Genomic DNA, 20,493 nt, shown 5'->3' with positions numbered 1-20,493 from the left:
GAGCTTGCCATTGAATAATAATAATTTCAAGGGTTGCCTAGGGCCCACGTCTTTCTCACTCTGCACTTGCCCCCTCCACTGCTGTGGAAGGCTATCGGGGCATCCTTTGACTTTACATTAATCACTCCACCTTGTTGGAACCCCGCCCACTCCGTGTAAGGCCCCGCCCACCCGCGGGTCGCGAGGCCCCGCCTTCTTGCATACAAAGCCAAATAGGTGGTGCCGAGCCCCGCCCACTTCGTATAAGTCCCCGCCGCCCCCCCCCCCACGTGGTCAACAGCCAATCGGGGGGGAGGGGTTGGGCGGGGATAAGCCTCGTACATGAATCCCCAAGGCCCCGCCCCCCCCGAGAGCCGTGTTACTCCGCCCCTCTGCCAGCAAAGTCAATGGGAGCGTTAGCCCCGCCCAGTTGGTGTTAAGGCTCAGCCCACTGATTACGAGGCCCCGCCCTCTGACCAGCAAAGCCAATGGGGGGGCAGACTGAGGCGTAAATCCCGGGCCCCCACCCCCCTTGGTCGCGAGACCACACCCAACTTGGTCGTTAGACCCCGCCCCCTAATTCGCGAGGCACCGCCCACCGCGTCGCTAGACCCCGCCCCCTGGTCGCGAGGCCCCGCCCACCGACCATCGAGTCCCCGCCCACTAATCGTGGGCGTCTCCCCACTGTCTGTATTGGACGGTGATGATGATGGTGGTGGTGATGGTGATGATGGTGATGATGATGTTGTTAGCGATGTGATGTTACGACAGCGATGGTGGCGATGTTGGTGATGTTGCCTTGAGCCCAGCGAGAGGAGGATTCTTGGTTGTTCATGGTGGTGATGATATGATGGTGATATGATCATGGTGATATGATGATGGTGGCGGTGATGATGATGATATGATGATGGTGATGGTGGCGGTGATGGCTACATCGCGGCTGTGAATCTCGTCACGAGGGAGGAGGAGGATGATGATGGTGATGTGGTGATGATGTCATGGTGATGATGATGTGATGATGATTTGATGGTAATGTGGTGATGATTTGATGTTGATGTGGTGATGTGGTGATGGTGATGATGTTGTGGTGGTGTTGATGTTGATGTGATGATGGTGTTGATGTGATGGTGATTATGGTGTTGATGTGATGATGGTGTTGATGGTGATGATGGTGATGTTGATGTGGTGATGGTGATGATGTTGATGTGATGGTGATGATGGTGATGTTGATGTGGTGATGATGGTGATGTTGATGATGTGGTGATGTTGTTGATGCTGGTGATGTTGTTGATGTGGTGATGTTAGTGATGATGTTGATGTGATGGTGATGTTGGTGATGATGATGGTGATGTTGTTGATGTGGTGATGGTGATGTTAGTGATGATGTTGATGTGATGGTGATGTTGGTAATGTGGTGATGTTAGTGATGATGTTGATGTGATGGTGATGGGGTGATGTTGTTGATGTGGTGATGTTAGTGATGATGTTGATGTGATGGTGATGTTGGTGATGATGGTGATGTTGATGTGATGGTGATGATGCTGGTGATGTTGGTGATGTTGGAGTTGTAGAGGCCGCCTTTGTGTGAGGAGCGACGGCCGCTGGGGGAAGGGTGAGTACAGTACGAGAGTACAGTACGGCATTACTGTACGAGAATACAGTACGAGAATACAGTGCAATACCTCACGTCATTACTGTACGAGAATACAGCACGAGAGTACAGTACGAGGATACAGTACGGCAGCACAGCACTGTACAGCTGTACGATAGTACAGTACGTCGATACAGCACGAGAGTACAGTACGCCGATGCAGTACGATAGTACAGTACGGCAATACTTTACGAAAGTACAGTACGGTGATACAGTACGAGAGTGCAGTACGCCAAATACAGTACGAGAGTACAGTAGGACAGTACAACAACGCAGTACGGCGATACAGTACGAGAGTACAGTGAGACACTACAACAATACAGTACCGCCGTACAGTACGAGAGTACAGTACGAAGGTCCAGTACGGGAGTACAGTACGATACTGCAGTACGCGGGTACAGTGCGAGACTGCTGCTAGAGTACAGTGGAGTGGCTTGTTTGCATCGTCTCAGTCTGTCTCAGTGTATCACTCTGTGTGTGTCTCAGTGTGTCAGTGTGTGTTTCTGTCTGTGTCTCTGTGTCTCTGTCTGTGTCTCTGTGTGTGTCTGTGTGTGTCTCTGTGTGTGTCTCTGTGTGTGTGTCTGTGTGTGTGTCTGTGTGTGTGTCTGTGTGTGTCTGTGTGTGTGTGTCTGTGTGTGTGTGTCTGTGTGTGTCGCTGTGTCTCTGTCTGTGTGTGTGTCTGTCTGTGTGTGTGTCTCAGTCTGTGTCTGTGTGTCTGTGTGTGTGTGTCTCTGTGTCTGTGTCTCTGTCTGTGTGTGTGTCTCTGTGCCTCTGTGTGTGTCTCTGTGTCTCTGTCTGTGTCTCTGTGTCTCTGTCTGTGTCTCTGTGTCTCTGTGTCTTTGTGTCTCTGTGTCTGTGTCTCAGTGTGTCTGTGTGTCTGTGTGTGTCGCTGTGTCTCAGTCTGTGTCTGTGTGTCTGTGTGTGTGTGTCTCTGTGTGTCTCTGTGTGTGTCTGTGTCTCTGTGTCTTTGTGTCTCTGTTTCTCTGTCTGTGTGTGTGTCTCTGTGCCTCTGTGTGTGTCTCTGTGTCTCTGTCTGTGTCTCTGTCTGTGTCTGTGTCTCTGTGTCTTTGTGTCTCTGTGTCTGTGTCTCAGTGTGTCTCTGTCTTTGTCTCAGTCTGTCTCTGTGTCTGTGTCTCTGTCTGTGTCTCTGTCTGTGTCTCTGTCTGTGTCTATGTGTCTGTGTCTCAGTGTGTCTGTCTGTGTCTCTTTGTCTGTGTCTCTGTGTCTCTGTGTCTCTGTCTGTGTCTCTGTGTCTCAGTCTGTGTCTGTGTCTCTGTGTCTCAGTCTGTGTCTGTGTCTCTGTGTCTCAGTCTGTGTCTCTGTGTCTCAGTGTGTCTGTGTCTCTGTCTGTGTCTCTGTGTCTGTGTCTGTCTCAGTGTCTCTGTGTCTCTGTCTCTGTGTCTCTGTCTGTGTCTGTGTCTCAGTGTGTCTGTGTCTCTGTCTGTGTCTCAGTGTGTCTGTGTCTCTGTCTGTGTCTCAGTGTGTCTGTGTCTCTGTCTGTGTCTCTGTCTGTGTCTGCCTCAGTGTCTCTGTCTGTGTCTCTGTCTGTGTCTGCCTCAGTGTCTCTGTGTCTCTGTCTGTGTCTCAGTGTGTCTGTGTCTCTGTCTGTGTCTGTTTCTCTGTCTGTGTCTCTGTCTGTGTCTCTGTGTCTCTGTCTGTGTCTCTGTGTCTCAGTCTGTATCTCTGTGTCTCTGTGTCTCAGTCTGTCTGTGTCTCTGTCTGTGTCTCAGTCTGTCTGTGTCTCTGTGTCTCTGTTTGTCTGTGTCTCAGTGTGTCTGTGTCTCAGTGTGTCTGTGTCTCACTGTCTCTGTCTGTGTCTCAGTCTGTGTCTCAGTCTGTCTGTGTCTCTGTCTGTGTCTCTGTGTCTCTGTGTTTCTGTGTCTCTGTCTGTGTCTCTGTGTCTCTGTCTGTGTCTCTGTGTCTCTGTCTGTGTCTCTGTCTGTGTCTCTGTCTCTGTCTCTGTCTGTGTCTCTGTCTGTGTCTCTGTGTCTCTGTCTCTGTGTCTATGTCTGTGTCTGTGTGTCTGTGTCTCTGTGTCTGTGTCTCTGTCTCTTTCTCTGTGTCTCTGTGTCTCTGTCTGTGTCTCTGTGTCTCTGTCTGTGTCTCTGCGTCTCTCTGTGTCTCTGTGTCTTTGTCTCGGTGTCTTTGTGTCTCTTTCTCTGTGTCTGTGTCTCTGTCTATGTCTGTGTCTCTGTCTGTGTCTCTGTGTCTGTGTGTCTCAGTCTGTCTGTGTCTCTGTGTCTCAGTGTCTCTGTGTCTCTGTTTGTGTCTGTCTCAGTGTGTCTGTGTCTCAGTGTGTCTGTGTCTCTGTGTCTCTGTCTGTGTCTCAGTCTGTGTCTCAGTGTGTCTGTGTCTCTGTTTGTGTCTGTGTCTCAGTGTGTCTGTGTCTCAATGTGTCTGTGTCTCTGTGTGTCTGTGTCTTTGTGTCTCTCTCTGTGTCTCAGTCTGTGTCTCAGTGTGTCTGTGTCTCTGTCTGTGTCTCAGTGTGTCTGTGTCTCTGTCTGTGTCTCTGTCTGTGTCTCTGTCTGTGTCTCTGTCTGTCTGTGTCTCTGTCTGTGTCTCTGTCTGTGTCTCAGTGTGTCTGTGTCTCTGTGTCTCTGTCTGTGTCTCTGTGTTTCTTGGTCTGTGTCTCTGGGTCTGTGTCTCTGTCTGTGTCTCTGTGTCTCTGTCTGTGTCTGTGTCTCTGTCTGTGTCTCTGTGTCTTTGTGTCTCTTTCTCTGTGTCTGTGTCTATGTCTGTGTCTCTGTGTCTGTGTCTCTGTGTCTGTGTCTCTTTCTCTGTGTCTCTGTCTGTGTCTCTGTGTCTCTGTCTGTGTCTCTGTGTCTCTGTGTCTCTCTGTGTCTCTGTCTGTGTCTCGGTGTCTTTGTGTCTCTTTCTCTGTGTCTCTGTGTCTCTGTCTGTGTCTATGTCTGTGTCTCTGTGTCTCTGTCTGTGTCTCTGTGTCTCTGTGTCTCTTTCTCTGTGTCTGTGTCTCTGTGTCTCTGTGTCTCAGTCTGTGTCTCAGTCTGTGTCTCTGTCTGTGTCTCAGTCTGTGTCTCAGTCTGTGTCTCTGTCTGTGTCTCTGTGTCTCAGTCTGTGTCTCAGTCTGTGTCTCAGTCTGTGTCTCTTGGTCTCTGTCTCTTGGTCTCTGTCTGTGTCTCTGTGTCTGTGTCTCTGTGTCTCTGTCTGTGTCTCTGTGTCTCTGTCTGTGTCTCTGTGTCTCTGTCTGTGTCTCTGTCTGTGTCTCTGTCTGTGTCTCTGTCTGTGTCTCTTGGTATCTGTCTCTTGGTCTCTGTCTGTGTCTCTGTGTCTCTGTCTGTGTCTCTGTGTCTCTGTCTGTGTCTCTGTCTGTGTCTCTTGGTCTCTGTCTCTTGGTCTCTGTCTGTGTCTCTCTGTGTTTCTGTGTCTCTGTCTGAGTCTCTGTGTCTCTGTCTGTGTCTCTGTGTCTCTGTCTGTGTCTCTGTCTGTGTCTCTGTGTCTCTGTCTGTGTCTCTGTCTGTGTCTCTTGGTCTATGTGTCTTGGTCTCTGTCTGTGTCTCTCTGTGTTTCTGTGTCTCTGTCTGTGTCTCTATGTCTCTCAGTCTGTGTGTCTCAGTCTGTGTCTCTCATTCTGTGTCTCTCAGTCTGTGTCTCTCAGTCTGTGTCTCTCAGTCTGTGTGTCTCTGTCTGTGTGTCTCTGTCTGTCTCTGTGTCTCAGTCTGTGTCTCAGTCTGTGTCTCAGTCTGTGTCTCTGTCTCTGTGTCTCAGTCTGTGTCTCAGTCTGTGTCTCTGTGTCTCTGTCTGTGTCTCTGTGTCCCTGTGTCACAGTCTGTGTCTCTGTGTCTCTGTCTGTGTCTCGGGCTGTCTGTGTCTCAGTCTGGAACTGGACCCATCATGCCTCCCTTCAAGGGGGGGGGGGGTCGATAAAACGACGATGAACACTCTTGTTGTTGTTGTTGTGTTGTTGTTGTGTTGTTGTGTTGTTGTTGTGTTGTTGTTGTGTTGTTGTGTTGTTGTTGTTGTGTTGTTGTTGTGTTGTTGTGTTGTTGTTGTGTTGTTGTTGTTGTGTTGTTGTTGTGTTGTTGTTGTTGTGTTGTTGTTGTTGTGTTGTTGTTGTTGTGTTGTTGTTGTTGTGTTGTGTTGTTGTTGCTGTGTTGTTGTTGTTGTGTTGTTGTGTCGTATTGTGTCGTGTTGTTGTGACACATATACAGACACACACACAGACACACACACATACACACACACAGACACACACACACAGACACACAGACATACAGACACACACACACAACGGCTGGTGCAAACTCGATGATGACGATGATGACGATCATGATGATGACGATGATGACGATTATGATGATGATGACGATCACGACGACGACGCCTTCATTTTCACCTTCGCCACCTCCCCCTCCCCGTTGAAGTGTCTCCTCTTCGCAGCGAGGCTGCGGTGCTGCCGGCGACGGCCCCGGCGGCGGCGGCGGCGGCGTGCACCCGGCGGTCAGCGGGAGGCGAGAGAATCGCCGGCACGGCCCCCACACCACCACCACCACAACCACAACCACCGCCACAACCACCACCACAATCACCGAGAGAGGACCCCCTCGGAATCATGGCGAGCAGCCTGCTGCAGGGCAAGGCCTTCTACTGCCGCGACTGGGCCTTCCAGAAGCTGCAGCACTACCTGGACGGCCGCGGCCGCGGCGGCGACGGCGGCGGCGACGGCGACGCCGGCGGCGGCGGCGGCGGCGGCGCCGTCGCCGGGGCGCTGGTGCTCGGCGGGCCCGGCAGCGGCAAGACGGCGCTCTGCTCCGAGCTGGTGTGGCCCACGTCGGCCGCCGTGCGCCAGAGGGGCCTGCACGAGCGTGTGCTGGCCTACCACTTCTGTCAGGTGCGGTGGTGGTGGTGGTGGTGGCGGTGGTGGTGGCGGTGGTGGTAGTGGCGGTGGTGGTGGTGATGGTGGTGGCGGTGGTGGTGGTGGTGGTGGTGGCGGTGGTGGTGGTGGTGGCGGCGGTGGTGGTGGTGGTGGTGGTGGCGGTGGTGGTGGTGGTGGTGGTGGTGGCGGTGGTGGTGATGGTGGTGGTGGTGGTGGTGATGGTGGTGGTGGTGGTGGTGGCGGTGGTGGTGGCGGTGGTGGTGGCGGTGATGGTGGTGGTGGTGGTAGTGGTGGGGGTGGTGGTGGTGGTGGTGGTGGCGGTGGTGGTGATGGTGGTGGTGATGGTGGTGGTGATGGTAGTGGTGGTGGTGGTGGTGATGGGGGTGGTGGTGGTGGTGGTGATGGTGGTGGTGGTGGTGGCGGCGGTGGCGGTTGTGGTGGTGGTGGATGTGGTGGGGGTGGTGGTGGTGCCGGTGGCGGTTGATGACGGTGGTGGTGGTAGCGGTGGTGGAAGTGGTGCCAGTGGTGGTAATGGTGGCGGCGGTGCTGATGGTGACAGTGGTGGTAACGGTAACGGTGGCGGTGCTGATGGTGACAGTGGTGGTAACGGTAACGGTAACGGTGGCGGTGCTGATGGTGACAGTGGTGGTAACGGCAACGGTGGCGGTGCTGATGGTGACAGTGGTGGTAACGGTAACGGTGGCGGTGCTGATGGTGCCAGTGGTGGTAACGGCAACGGTGGCGGTGGTGCTGATGGTGACAGTGGTGGTGGTAATTCGATCGCGACGCAAGCGGCCGTCCATCGGGAGGGAGATAAAATAAATAAAATTTACGGGCGCTTTGCTGTCGCGACCGAAACGCCGGGAGTCGCTTTGTTGTTACGGAGTAAAAAACCTCGTGGATTGCGAGCGACTGGGCCTGCGGACGTTCCCGCAGGACGAGCTGAACACGTTTTATTTTTTTAAAATTCAAACGCAAGATATCAACTTGATGAACGGGCCGGGGTCACGTGATCACAGCTGATACGCGAGCGCTTTGACGTACGAGTTCCCGGAAGGAATTGTTGCTCGCAATCCCAAGGTTTTTACTGTACGTATCATCATTAGACCTCCTTTGCCAGTACCAGAATGTAGCGATGATAATAATAATAATAAGAGGGGTTTTTTCCCCCTTTTTTTTCTGGCACCAAAACTGAAACCGGATTCACGTCGCTGCATTAACCACAATACCTGCGGTCAAAATGCAAACAAAAAAACATACACCACGATAATATACGTGGCGTTGTCCTTTGGTGTGGACCAATCGTTTTCAAGGACAATGCATCATCATATTATCATAGTGTTTGTGTTTTTTTGTTGGCATTTTGTGGTGAATGCAGTAAACATGAATCCTCGTAAAAAAAAGGTTTCAGTTTTGTTACCAGAAAAATGGGGAAACCCTGTTATTATTATTATATTTTGGTACTGGCAAAGGAGCTCTATTGATGATGCAGATGCTCACTCCGAGCCCTCATTACCACTTTGATAGCGGCATTGTCTATGAGCTGTGTGACGCCTTTTGGCGTCATCTGGTCGAGCACCAATTGGGTCGAGGCTCAACAAGAAAGCCGTGCCTTGGTGTGGACCAATCGGTTTCAAGGACAATGCCACATATATTATCATACGGGGTTTTTTGTTTGCATTTTGTGGTGAATAGAGTAAACATGAATCCTTGTAAAAAAGGTTTCAGTTTTGTTACCAGAAAAAAGGGGAAACCCTATTATTACATTATTATATTTTGGTACTGGCAAAGGAGCTCTATTGATGATGCAGATGCTCACCCCGAGCCCTCATTACTACTTTGATAGCGGCATTGTCTTTGAGCTGTGTGACGCGTTTTGGCGTCGTCTGGTCGAGCACCAATTGGGTCGAGGCTCAACAAGAAAGCCGTCCCTTGGTGTGGACCAATCGGTTTCAAGGACAATGCCACATATATTATCATAGTATGTGTTTTTTGTTTGCATTTTGTGGTGAATGCAGTAAACATGAATCCTTGTAAAAAAAGGTTTCAGTTTTGTTACCAGAAAAAAGGGGAAACCCTATTATTACATTATTATATTTTGGTACTGGCAAAGGAGCTCTATTGATGATGCAGATGCTCACCCCGAGCCCTCATTACTACTTTGATAGCGGCGTTGTCTTTGAGCTGTGTGATGCGTTTTGGCGTCGTCTGGTCGAGCACCAATTGGGTCGAGGCTCAACAAGAAAGCCGTCCCTTGGTGTGGACCAATCGGTGTCAAGGACAATGCATCATATATTATCATATGGGGTTTTTTGCTTGCATTTTGACCGCAGGTATTGTGGTTAATGCGGTAAACATGAATCCTCGTTAAAAAAAGGTTTCAGTTTCGTTGCCAGAAAAAAGGGGAAAAACCCTGTTATTACTGTACGTAGTTTTGTTATTTTTTTGTCCGCTTGAACCCGCCTACGTGACTTTGCCAAAACACCCCGAGAATCTGGTGGTTCAGGCTCGCGCCGTCTGAGTATTTGGCAGACCGGGGCCGGTGAAAGTGGAGATCTAGCCCTGCTCACGTTTGTCTGTTCTCCCTGCCAACGTCGCTACCGTCATCGTCACCACCGTCATCACCAACACCACCGTCATCACCGACACCACCGTCATCACCGACACCACCGTCATCACCGACACCACCTTCATCACCAACACCACCGTCATCACCAACACCACCGTCATCACCGACACCACCGTCATCACCGACACCACCGTCATCGTCACCACCGTCATCACCGACACCACCGTCATCACCGACACCACCGTCATCACCGTCATCACCGACACCACCGTCATCACCGACACCACCGTCATCACCGACACCACCGTCATCACCGACACCACCGTCATCACCAACACCACCGTCATCACCAACACCACCGTCATCACCGACACCATCGTCACCAACACCACCGTCATCACCGACACCACCGTCATCACCGACACCACCGTCATCACCAACACCACCATCACCACCAACACCACCGTCATCACCAACACCACCGTCATCACCAACACCACCGTCATCACCGACACCACCGTCATCATCGTCACCACCGTCATCACCGACACCACCGTCATAGTCATCGCCACCGCCGCCGCCATCGCCACCACCACGACCATCGCCACCACAACCCCACCACCATCGTCTCCACCACAACCACCACCACCGTCCCCACCACCACCGTTCTAACCCCCACCACCCCACCACCACCACCCCCGTCTTCACCACCACTACCACCCCACCACCACCGTCTTCACCACCACCACCACCCCACCACCACCGTCTTCACCACCACCACCACCACCACCCCACCACCACCACCACCCCACCACCACCACCACCACCACCCCACTACCACCACCACCCCACCACCACCACCCCACTACCACCACCACCGTGTTCACCACCACCACCGTGTTCACCACCGTGCTCCCCTCCCCGTGTTTGTGTGTGTGCCAGGCGTGTTCGCTGCCCGCCTCCCGCGTCTCAGCGGGTCGCTTCGTGCGCTCCCTCGTGGCCCAGCTGAGCGTCGCCCCCGGGCCGCCGCCGCCGCCGCCGCCGTCGGCCGCCGGCGCCGCCTCCGGGCCGCCGCCGCCGGCGCCGGCGCCGCCGCCGCTGTCGGCCGCCAGCGCCGCCGTCTACGCGGCGGCGCTGGCGGCGCCGGCGGCGCGGGCCGCCCTGCGGCCGGGGCAGGCCGAGCGCGACCCTGACGAGGCCTTCCGCAGGTGAGGCCTCCGCTACTACGCCGGCTACCGCCAATACAACTATTAACACTATTACTACTAATACTATTACTACTACCACTAACACTACTACAAATACTATTACTACTAATACTATTAACACTATTACTAATACTATTACTAATACTACTAATACTATTACTACTAATAATACTATTACTACTAATACTATTACTACTACCACTAACACTACTACTAATACTATTACTACTACTATTACTACTACTACTAATACTATTAACACTACTAATACTACTACTACTAATACTATTACTACTACTATTACTACTACTACTAATACTATTAACACTACTAATACTATTAACACTACTAATACTACTACTACTAATACTATTAACACTACTAATACTACTACTACTAATACTATTAACACTATTACTAATACTATTACTACTAATAATATTACTACTAATACTATTACTACTAATACTACTACTACTACCACTAACACTACTACTACCACTAACACTACTACTACGCCGGCTACCGCCAATACAACTATTAACACTATTACTACTACTAATACTATTACTACTAATACTATTAACACTACTAATACTATTACTACTAATACTATTACTACTAATACTATTACTACTAATACTACTACCACTAACACTACTACTACCACTAACACTACTACTACGCCATCTACCGCCAATACAACTATTAACACTATTACTACTACTACTAATACTATTAACACTACTAATACTACTACTACTAATACTATTAACACTACTAATACTACTACTACTACAACTACTACTACCACTAACACTACTACTACCACTAACACTACTACTACGCCGGCTACCGCCAATACAACTATTAACACTATTACTAATACTATTACTACTACTACTATTACTACTAATACTACTACTACAACTACTACCACCACTAACACTACTACTACGCCATCTACCGCCAATACAACTATTAACACTATTACTACTACTAATACTATTAACACTATTACTAATACTATTACTACTAATACTATTACTACTAATACTATTACTACTAATACTATTACTACTACAACTACTACTACCACTAACACTACTACTACGCCGGCTACCGCCAATACAACTATTAACACTATTACTACTACTAATACTATTAACACTACTAATACTACTACTACTAATACTACTACTACCACTAACACTACTACTACCACTAACACTACTACTACGCCGGCTACCGCCAATACAACTATTAACACTATTACTACTACTACTAATACTACAACTACTACCACCACTAACACTACTACTAACACTAACACTACTACTACGCCGGCTACCGCCAATACAACTATTAACACTATTACTACTACTAATACTATTAACACTATTACTAATACTATTACTACTAATACTATTACTACTAATACTATTACTACTAATAATATTACTACTAATACTACTACTAACACTACAACTACCACTAACACTACTACTACGCCGGCTACCGCCAATACAACTATTAACACTATTACTACTACTAATACTATTAACACTACTAATACTACTAATACTATTACTACTAATACTATTACTACTAATACTACTACTACTACAACTACTACCACCACTAACACTACTACTACGCCGGCTACCGCCAATACAACTATTAACACTATTACTACTACTAATACTACTACTACTATTACTACTAATACTACTACTACTACCACTAACACTACTACTATCACTAACACTACTACTAACACTAACACTACTACTACGCCAGCTACCGCCAATACAACTATTAACACTATTACTACTACTAATACTATTAACACTACTAATACTACTACTACTACTACCACTAACACTACTACTATTACTAACACTACTATTACTACTACTAACACTACTACTACGCCGGCTATCGCCAATACAACTACTGCTATCACTTCTACTACTAACACTACTACTACAACTACTAACACTACTAACACTATTACTAACACTACTACTACGCCCGCTACCGCCAATACAACTACTACTACAACTACTACTAACACTACTACTACAATTAACACTACTACTAACACTACTACTACAACTACTATTAACATTACTATTACTACCACTACTACTACAACTAACACTACTACTACGCCGGCTACCCCCAATACAACTACAACTATCACTACTACTATTAACACTACTACTACAACTACTATTACTATTACTAACACTACTACTAACACTACTACAACTACTATTACTACTACGCCGGCTACCGCTACTACAACCACTACTACAACTACTATTAACACTACTAACACTACTACTACTAACACTACTACTACGCCGGCTACCGCTACTACAACCACTACTACAACTACTATTAACACTACCATTACTACTACTACTAACACTACTACTATGCCGGCTACCGCCACTACAACTACTATTAACACTACTATTACTACTACTACTATTACTACTAATACTGTTACTAACACTACTATTACTACTAATACTACTACTATTACTAACACTACTACTACACTACTACTACCACTACAACTAACACTATTACTACTACTACCACTACTACTAACACTACTACTACGCCCGCTACCGCCACTACAACTACTGCTACGACTACCACTACTATTACTACTACTACTAACACTACTACTATTACTAACACTACTACTACAACTAACACTACTACTACACCCGCTACCGCCAATACAACTACTACTACAACTATCACTACTACTAACACTGTTAACACTACTATTACTATTACTACGACTACTACTACTAACACTGTTACTACAACTACAACTAATACTAACACTACAACTAACACTACTACTACGCCCGCTACCACCACTACAACTACTGCTACGACTACCACTACTATTACTAACACTACTATTACTACTACTAACACTACTATTACTACTACTAACACTACTATTACTAACACTACTATTACTAACACTACTATTACAACTATTACTAACACTACTACTATTACTACTAACACTACTATTACTACTACTAACACTACTACTACACCCGCTACCGCTACTACAACTACTGCTACGACTACCACTACTATTACTACAACTACTACTTCCACTACTACTACCACTACTACTACCACTACTATTACTAACACTACTATTACTAACACTACTACTATTACTACAACTACTACTTCCACTACTACTACCTCTACTACTACGCCCGCTACCGCCACTACAACTACTGCTACAACTACCACTACTACTAACACTACTACTAACACTAACACTACTACTACGCCGGCTACCGCCAATACAACTACTGCTACGACTACAACGACTATTAACACTATTACTAACACTATTATTACTACTATTACTACAACTACTACTACAACTAACACTACTACTACGCCGGCTACTGCTACTACAACTACTACTACGACTACTATTAACACTATTAACACTACTACTATTACTACTAATACTACTACTATTACTACAACTACCACTACTACTAAGACTACTACTACTATTACTACTAATACTACTACTAACACTACTACTACAACTACTATTACTACAACTACCACTACTACTACCACTACTACTAACACTACTACTACAACTAATACTACTACTAACACTACTACTACAACTACTATTACTACAACTACCACTACTACTAACACTACTACTAACACTACTACTAATACTAACACTACTACTACAACTACTATTACTACTACTAAGACTACTACTACCACTACTACTACGCCCGCTACCACTACTACAACTACTGCTACGACTACAACGACTATTAACACTACTACTAACACTAACACTACTACTACCACTACTACTATTACTACTACTATTACTAACACTACTATTGCTACTACAACTACTACTACAACTACTACTACCACTACTACAACACTACTACTACGCCGGCTACCGCTACTACAACTCCTGCTACGACTACTATTACTACTACTATTATTAACACTACTATTACTACTACTATTACTACTACTACTAACACTACTACTACAACTCACACTACTACTACAACTCCTGTCACTAACACTACTATTACTAACACTACTACTATTACTACTAATACTGCTTCTAGCACTACTACTACCACTACTACTATTACTAACACTACTATTACTACAACTACTACTACCACTGCTACTGCCACTACTATTACCACTACTACTATTACTACTACTACCACTACTACCACTACTACTACCACTACTACTACGCCTGCTACCGCCACTACAGCTACTGCTACGACTACAACTACTATTACTACTACTACAACTACTATTACTACTACAACTACTGTAACTAACACTATTAACACTACTATTACTAACACTACTACTACAAACACTACTATTACCACCACTACTACTACAACTACTATTACTACTACAACTACTGTAACTAACACTATTAACACTACTATTACTAACACTACTACAAACACTACTATTACCACCACTACTACTACAACTACTATTACTACTACAACTACTGTAACTAACACTATTAACACTACTAGTACTAACACTACTACTACTAACACTACTACTACAAACACTACTATTACTACCACTACTACTACAACTACTATTACTACTACAACTACTGTAACTAACACTATTAACACTACTATTACTAACACTACTACTACTAACACTACTACTACAAACACTACTATTACTACCACTACTACTACAACTACTATTACTACTACAACTACTGTAACTAACACTATTAACACTAATATTACTAACACTACTACTACTAACACTACTACTACAAACACTACTATTACTACCACTACTACTACAACTACTATTACTACAACTACTATTACTACAACTACTATTACTACTAATACTACTAACACTACTACTACCACTACTACTAACACTACTATTACTACTACTACTACCACTACTACTACAACTACTCTTACAACTACAACATCTGTTACTAACACTATTAACACTACTATTGCTAACACTACTACAACTACTGTTTCTACAACTACTACTAACACTACTATTACTACTACTCCTATTAATACCAATACTACTACTCCAACTACTGCTACAACTACCACTACTACTAACACTACTACTACTAACACTACTACTACTAACACTACTACAACTACTGTTACAACTACTGTTACAACTACCACTACTACTAACACTACTATTACTAACACTACTACTACAACTACAATTACAACAACAATTACTGTTTCTAACACTACTAACACTACTATTACTAACACTACTACTTCAACTACTCTTACAACTGCAACTACTGTTACTAACACTACTAACACTACCATTACTAACACTACTATTACTAACACTAGTAACACTTCTACTACTACCACTCCTACTACCACTACTACCACTACTACTACCACTACTACTCCTACCACTACTACTACCACTACTACTCCTACCACTACTACCACTACTACTACTACACCACCAATACCGCTACTACCAATACCACCACTACCACCGCCACCACCACTATCACCAACACCACTACCACCACCACCACCACCACCGCCACAACACAGCCACAACCCTGACCTCGCCCCCCCCCACCCCCCCTCCCCCCTTGCCCCCCCTCCCCCAGGGGGGTGCTGCTGCCCCTGCTGAGCATGGAGCCCCCACCCCACCCCCTGCTGCTCGTCGTGGACTCCGTGGACGAGGGGGGGAGCCTAGCGGTGCCGGACGACGCGGGGGGAGGTGGCGGTTGTGGGGGCGGTTGTGGCGGTTGTGGGGGCGGTTGCGGCGGTTGTGGGGGCGGCCACGCGGGGGAGCGGCAGGCTGAGGGGGCGGCGACCGAGGCGCAGGCGAGCGCTCCCATTGGCCGCAGCCGCGGCGTGGCCGAGCTGCTGGCCAATCAGCAGGAGCTGCTGCCCCCGTGGCTGCTGCTGGTGATCACGGCGCGCAAGCACAGCCGGCACGTCACACGCCTCTTCAGCGGTCAGTTGGGGGGGGGGGGGGGCGCTGTAGCGGTCACACAGCCACAGTGACCACAGTCACACAGCCACAGTCACACAGTCACACAGCCACAGTGACCACAGTCACACAGCCACAGTGACCACAGTCACACAGTCACAGTGACCACAGTCACACAGCCACAGTCACACAGTCACACAGCCACAGTCACACAGTCACAGTCACACAGTCACACAGCCACAGTCACACAGTCACACAGCCGGCACGTCACACGCCTCTTCAGCGGTCAGTTGGGGGGGGGGGGGGCGCTGTAGCGGTCACACAGCCACAGTCACACAGTCACACAGTCACAGTCACACAGTCACACAGCCACAGTGACCACAGTCACACAGCCACAGTGACCACAGTCACACAGCCACAGTGACCACAGTCACACAGCCACAGTCACACACTCACACAGTCACACAGCCACAGTGACCACAGTCACACAGCCACAGTGACCACAGTCACACAGTCACAGTCACACACTCACACAGTCACACAGCCACAGTGACCACAGTCACACAGCCACAGTGACCACAGTCACACAGCCACAGTGACCACAGTCACACAGCCACAGTCACAGTGACACAGTCACACAGCCGGCACGTCACACGCCTCTTCAGCGGTCAGTTGGGGGTGGGGGGCGCTGTAGCGGTCACACAGCCACAGTCACACAGCCACAGTGACCACAGTCACAGTCACACAGTCACACAGCCGGCACGTCACACGCCTCTTCAGCGGTCAGTTGGGGGGGGCGCTGTAGCGGTCACACAGCCACAGTCACACAGTCACACAGCCACAGTCACACAGTCACACAGCCACACAGTCACACAGCCACAGTCACACAGTCACACAGCCACAGTCACACAGTCACACAGCCACAGTCACAAAGTCACACAGTCACAGTCACACAGTCACACAGCCACAGTCACACAGTCACACAGTCACAGTCGCACACTCACACAGTCACACAGCCACAGTGACCACAGTCACACAGTCACAGTCACACAACCGGCACGTCACACGCCTCTTCAGCGGTCAGTTGGGGGGGGGGGTGCTGTAGCGGTCACACAGCCACAGTCACACAGTCACACAGCCACAGTGACCACAGTCACAGTGACCACAGTCACACAGTCACACAGCCACAGTCACAGTGACCACAGTCACACAGCCGTCACGTCACACGGTCACACGGTCACAGTCACACAGTCACAGTCACACAGCCACACAGTCACACAGCCACAGTCACACAGTCACACAGCCACAGTCACAGTGACCACAGTCACACAGCCGTCACGTCACACGGTCACACGGTCACAGTCACACAGTCACAGTCACACAGTCACAGTCACACAGTCACAGTCACACAGCCACACAGTCACACAGCCACAGTCACACAGTCACACAGCCACAGTCACACAGCCACACAGTCACACAGTCACAGCCACACAGTCACAGTCACACAGCCGGCACGTCACACGCCTCTTCAGCGGTCAGTTGGGGGGGGGGGGGGGGGGGCGCTGTAGCGGTCACACGGTCACACAGTCTCAGTGACCACAGTCACACAGCCACAGTCACACAGCCACAGTCACACAGCCACACAGCCACACAGTCACAGCCACACAGTCACAGTCACACAGTCACACAGCCGGCACGTCACACGCCTCTTCAGCGGTCAGTTGGGGGGGGCGCGCTGTAGCGGTCACACAGCCACAGTGACCACAGTCACACAGCCACAGTGACCACAGTCACACAGTCTCACAGTCACACAGTCACACAGCCACAGTCACACAGTCACACAGCCACAGTGACCACAGTCACACAGCCACAGTCACACAGCCACAGTCACAGTGACCACAGTCACACAGCCGTCACGTCACACGGTCACACGGTCACAGTCACACAGTCACAGTCACACAGTCACACAGCCACAGTCACACAGCCACAGTCACACAGCCACAGTCACACAGTCACACAGCCACAGTGACCACAGTCACACAGCCACACAGTCATACAGTCACAGTGACCACAGTCATACAGTCACAGTCACACAGTCACAGTCACACAGTCTCACAGTCACACAGCCACAGCCACAGTCACACAGCCACACAGTCACACAGTCACAGCCACACAGTCACAGTCACACAGTCACACAGCCGGCACGTCACACGCCTTTTCAGCGGTCAGTTGGGGGGGGGGGGGGGGGCGCTGTAGCGGTCACACAGTCACACAGTCACAGCCACACAGTCACAGTCACACAGTCACACAGCCGGCACGTCACACGCCTCTTTAGCGGTCAGTTGGGGGGGGGGGGGCGCTGTAGCGGTCACACAGCCACAGTCACACAGTCACACAGCCACAGTGACCACAGTCACACAGCCACAGTCACACAGTCACACAGCCACAGTCTCAGTGACCACATTCACACAGCCGGCACGTCACACAGCCACAGTCACGCAGCCACAGTCACACAGCCACACAGTCACACAGTCACAGCCACACAGTCACACAGTCACAGCCACACAGTCACAGTCACACAGTCACACAGCCGGCACGTCACGCGCCTCTTTAGCGGTCAGTTGGGGAGGGGGGGGCGCTGTAGCAGTCACACAGCCATAGTCACACAGTCACACAGCCACAGTGACCACAGTCACACAGCCACAGTCACACAGCCACAGTCACAGTGACCACAGTCACACAGCCGTCACGTCACACGGTCACACGGTCAGTCACACAGTCACAGTCACACAGTCACACAGTCACAGTCACACAGTCACACAGCCACAGTCACACAGTCACACAGCCACAGTCACACAGCCACAGTCACACAGTCACACAGCCACAGTCACACAGCCACAGTCACACAGTCACACAGCCACAGTGACCACAGTCACACAGCCACACAGTCATACAGTCACAGTGACCACAGTCATACAGTCACAGCCACACAGTCACAGTCACACAGTCACACAGCCACAGTCACAGTGACCACAGTCACACAGTCACACAGCCACAGTCACACAGTCTCAGTGACCACAGTCACACAGCCGGCACGTCACACAGCCACAGTCACACAGCCACAGTCACACAGCCACACAGTCACACAGTCACAGCCACACAGTCACAGTCACACAGTCACACAGCCACAGTGAGCACAGTCACACAGCCACAGTCACACAGCCACAGTCACAGTGACCACAGTCACACAGCCGTCACGTCACACGGTCACACGGTCACAGTCACACAGTCACAGTCACACAGTCACAGTCACACAGTCACAGTCACACAGTCACACAGCCACAGTCACACAGCCACAGTCACACAGCCACAGTCACACAGTCACACAGCCACAGTGACCACAGTCACACAGCCACACAGTCATACAGTCACAGTGACCACAGTCATACAGTCACAGCCACACAGTCACAGTCACACAGTCACACAGCCGGCACGTCACACGCCTCTTCAGCGGTCAGTTGGGGGGGGGGGCGCTGTAGCGGTCACACAGTCACACAGTCTCAGTGACCACAGTCACACAGCCGGCACGTCACACAGCCACAGTCACACAGCCACAGTCACACAGCCACACAGTCACACAGTCACAGCCACACAGTCACAGTCACACAGTCACACAGCCGGCACGTCACACGCCTCTTTAGCGGTCAGTTGGGGGGGGGCGCTGTAGCGGTCACACAGCCACAGTCACACAGTCACACAACCACAGTGACCACAGTCACACAGCCACAGTCACACAGTCACACAGCCACAGTCTCAGTGACCACAGTCACACAGCCGGCACGTCACACAGCCACAGTCACACAGCCACAGTCACACAGCCACACAGTCACACAGTCACAGCCACACAGTCACACAGTCACAGCCACACAGTCACAGTCACACAGTCACACAGCCGGCACGTCACACGCCTCTTTAGCGGTCAGTTGGGGGGGGGGGCGCTGTAGCGGTCACACAGCCACAGTCACACAGTCACACAGCCACAGTGACCACAGTCACACAGCCACAGTCACACAGCCACAGCCACAGTGACCACAGTCACACAGCCGTCACGTCACACGGTCACACGGTCAGTCACACAGTCACAGTCACACAGTCACAGTCACACAGTCACACAGCCACAGTCACACAGTCACACAGCCAC

General features: G+C 49.2%; 2 protein-coding genes across 2 annotated transcripts in view; both read left to right on the top strand.

The window, feature by feature from the left end:
• Positions 1-621: 621 nt before the first annotated feature.
• Positions 622-10,245, top strand: LOC142907281 (ankyrin repeat domain-containing protein 50-like). Its single transcript, XM_076056589.1, has 3 exons — positions 622-1,591; positions 6,029-6,479; positions 9,976-10,245. Exons 2-3 carry the CDS (start codon positions 6,201-6,203, stop codon positions 10,243-10,245), a joined length of 549 nt encoding a protein of 182 aa, XP_075912704.1. The 5' UTR covers positions 622-1,591; positions 6,029-6,200.
• Positions 10,128-20,493, top strand: part of LOC116958361 (ankyrin repeat domain containing 50) — a 30,585-nt gene continuing 20,219 nt past the window's right edge. Inside the window, exons 1-2 of the mRNA XM_076056553.1 lie at positions 10,128-10,241; positions 15,964-16,316. Coding sequence (XP_075912668.1) covers positions 15,989-16,316 — 328 coding nt within the window. The 5' untranslated portion in view covers positions 10,128-10,241; positions 15,964-15,988. The remainder of the gene's footprint in view (positions 10,242-15,963; positions 16,317-20,493) is intronic.

Source organism: Petromyzon marinus, chromosome 76, assembly GCF_048934315.1.
Source record: "Petromyzon marinus isolate PM22_M1 ecotype Great Lakes invasive population chromosome 76, UKy_Petmar_22M1.pri1.0, whole genome shotgun sequence".
NCBI classification, from domain to species: domain Eukaryota; kingdom Metazoa; phylum Chordata; class Hyperoartia; order Petromyzontiformes; family Petromyzontidae; genus Petromyzon; species Petromyzon marinus.
Note: the sequence above shows the minus strand (reverse complement) of the source record. Positions and strands in the feature narration are given on the sequence as shown.

Coding starts and splice junctions, on each gene's coding strand:
- LOC142907281 (XM_076056589.1), top strand. CDS start 6,201: ATGGCGAGCAGCCTGCTGCAGGGCAAGGCCTTCTACTGCCGCGACTGG. Junction 6,480..9,975: donor TGGCCTACCACTTCTGTCAG/GTGCGGTGGTGG, acceptor TGTGTGTGCCAG/GCGTGTTCGCTGCCCGCCTC.